This window comes from Bombina bombina, chromosome 2 (assembly GCF_027579735.1).
Source record: "Bombina bombina isolate aBomBom1 chromosome 2, aBomBom1.pri, whole genome shotgun sequence".
NCBI lineage: Eukaryota > Metazoa > Chordata > Amphibia > Anura > Bombinatoridae > Bombina > Bombina bombina.
Window position 1 is genome coordinate 1,405,593,082 of NC_069500.1, and position 2,500 is coordinate 1,405,595,581.

Here is a 2,500-nt window from a genome sequence, read left to right on the forward strand (position 1 = left end):
AGTTCTGCAGATCACGTTTAATTCCTCAATATGCAGGACACATTAGGGTGTATTGTCTGTATAAGGTAGGATTATTCTGCGTTGTAATTTTTATTTAAATTTATATCAGTATTTTTTTTTTCATTTGGGCAGCACAGGTCTGGATTACAGTTCTGATGATATTTGGTTCTGGTATTTTAATTCACTCATATATAAAAATGAATTGAGGAAATTAAATATGTAAAAATGAATTATGTTTCAGCCAACATGATATACTTATAGGGACATTTACATAATTATATATATATCTCAATCAGTGTTCTCCGCAGACAAGTAGCATTATAAAGTAGCCGTGTGGAGGCAGTGTAATGCTTCTAATATTATACAATTTTCTGTTATTGAAAGCAGAAATTTATTGCATAATTTAAAATAAATTTATTTCATGATAATTTGAGTAATATACATTGAAAAATGTTAATATTAGCTAATTTTAGCTTATTTTATTAAAATTATAGCCATGTATTACCCCCATTGAAAAGGCCAGTGTAATATTTTCTAAAATTATATCATTTTTTGATATCCAAAGCACACATGAATTGCATAGTTTACTATTAGCTTAATATTGGCTAAAATTTTTGCCGGATTGTCAGTAAAATCAGCCACTGAAAAGGTCCTGGGGAGAACACTGATAAATATATATATATATATATATATATATATATATATATATATATACACACGCACACACACACAAATATAAAATAACCTCTGCACTGATCAAGCAATTACTATGTAGCGTGTTGCAGGGTAAGTATTCTTAAGTCTCTTGGTCGCATGCCAACCTCTCTCAGCTCACTAAGCATAATTAATAACTTGGGCTCTAGTTTTTATTATAACATCAGTGTTATAATGTAACAGAATATGCTGGCCCATTTACAGCAGATCTGCTCCTGGTAGGTATTCAAATAACTGCTCCTGTGAGGGTTAGAATGAGAGAGTAATTTATTAATAGTGGCTTTAAGGTTACAAATGAGTTAAGTACGGTCCTTATTGGTGACTTGTGCTGATGACTAAAGTTCAGGTAATAAAAAAAAAGAGAAATTTTAAATGAAAAACATTGCTGTATGATAATGATAAATGTTAGTGATTGCCTCCCTGTTAAAGATACTGTGATCTATATTGCAGAGGAAAGTAAATTCCCTAATCCGCATCTGGGGTCACCGGATGAACGTCTGGCGCTGCACGTGCTTAGAAAGCAAGGTCTTGTTCACGAACATGTTGAAACCAGGTCCTTGTACAGTGCTCTGCAGCCTGACATAGAACAGGTATGAATAATTTAATGTCTATTAAACAGCAGGGCACTTATATAACAAAAGCAGAATATCACTGTATGTCCACGTGCAACATCACCACCAGGATCAAAGAGACCTTTCGATTTCAAACATCTAGTAAAAAAAACAGGCTCCTCGCAGCAAACCTTCCATTACCTTGCACAGATGGGGCGCTTAGGGAAAGCTAAACTTATTTTATTTTTTTAGCATTCGTATATGGTGAACCCAATGGAAATAATTCACTAAAATCTCATACTGGGTCCTAAATATTTTCCAAACTCCTTTCACTTTTTCATCTTTATCACATACTTTATCACACAATTTCCTACACTTTTTAATTTGTGCAAAACAATCTTTAAATGAAATCATTTTCTTTGCGGAAAATCTCTTGCTGGCCAACTCCTTGATGAAAAATAGGGATATATACTGTATATAAAATGCTAAATATGAACATTGATTTAGAAATAGGGATATATACTGTATATAAAATGCTAAATATGAACATTGATTTAGAAATAGGGATATATACTGTATATAAAATGCTAAATATGAACATTGATTTAGAAATAGGGATATATACTGTATATAAAATGCTAAATATGAACATTGATTTAGAAATAGGGGATATTTTGCAACACTTGTATTTGGCTATAGAAAGCTTTAAGAAAAATGTATGGTATTTTAAGAAGCTTACAAAAACTAAGAAATAAAATATTATAAAGCAGCTATTGTACACCTTTTACAAAGTCAACGTGAACAAAGAGCAGTTAGATTACTAGTAATATGTTTCCTCCATGTGCATTCGTTGATGTGTTTGTACAGGGAGGGAAAATTAAAAATGCCCTAAACTTAATAATATTATTGAAGACAACAAAAAATATAATATAAGTTTATAATTTTAGCACCCTGCCCATTTGTAATTATAAAGTGTCTAGCAAGACTAGTAATTGCCATTTTACATCAACCATTTGATATATAGTAGGTTATGTGACAACTGTATGATATCTAGAGGGTCAAGTGACATCCATATAATTTCTAGAGGGTCGTGATAACCATATAGTATCTAGAGGGTTATGTGACAAACATATCTAGAGGGTCATATGATAACCATATAATATCTAGAGGGACATGTGACACACATATATCTAGAGGGTCATATGATAACCATATAATATCTAGAGGGTCATGTG

At 31.7% G+C, this 2,500-nt stretch overlaps 1 protein-coding gene across 9 annotated transcripts in view; it reads left to right on the plus strand.

The window, feature by feature from the left end:
- DYSF (dysferlin) overlaps positions 1–2,500 on the plus strand; it is a 780,712-nt gene that overhangs the window by 727,220 nt on the left and 50,992 nt on the right. For all 9 annotated transcript variants that reach the window (XM_053704344.1, XM_053704350.1, XM_053704349.1 and 6 more), the window contains one exon: positions 1,165–1,304. In XM_053704344.1, coding sequence (XP_053560319.1) covers positions 1,165–1,304 — 140 coding nt within the window. The remainder of the gene's footprint in view (positions 1–1,164; positions 1,305–2,500) is intronic.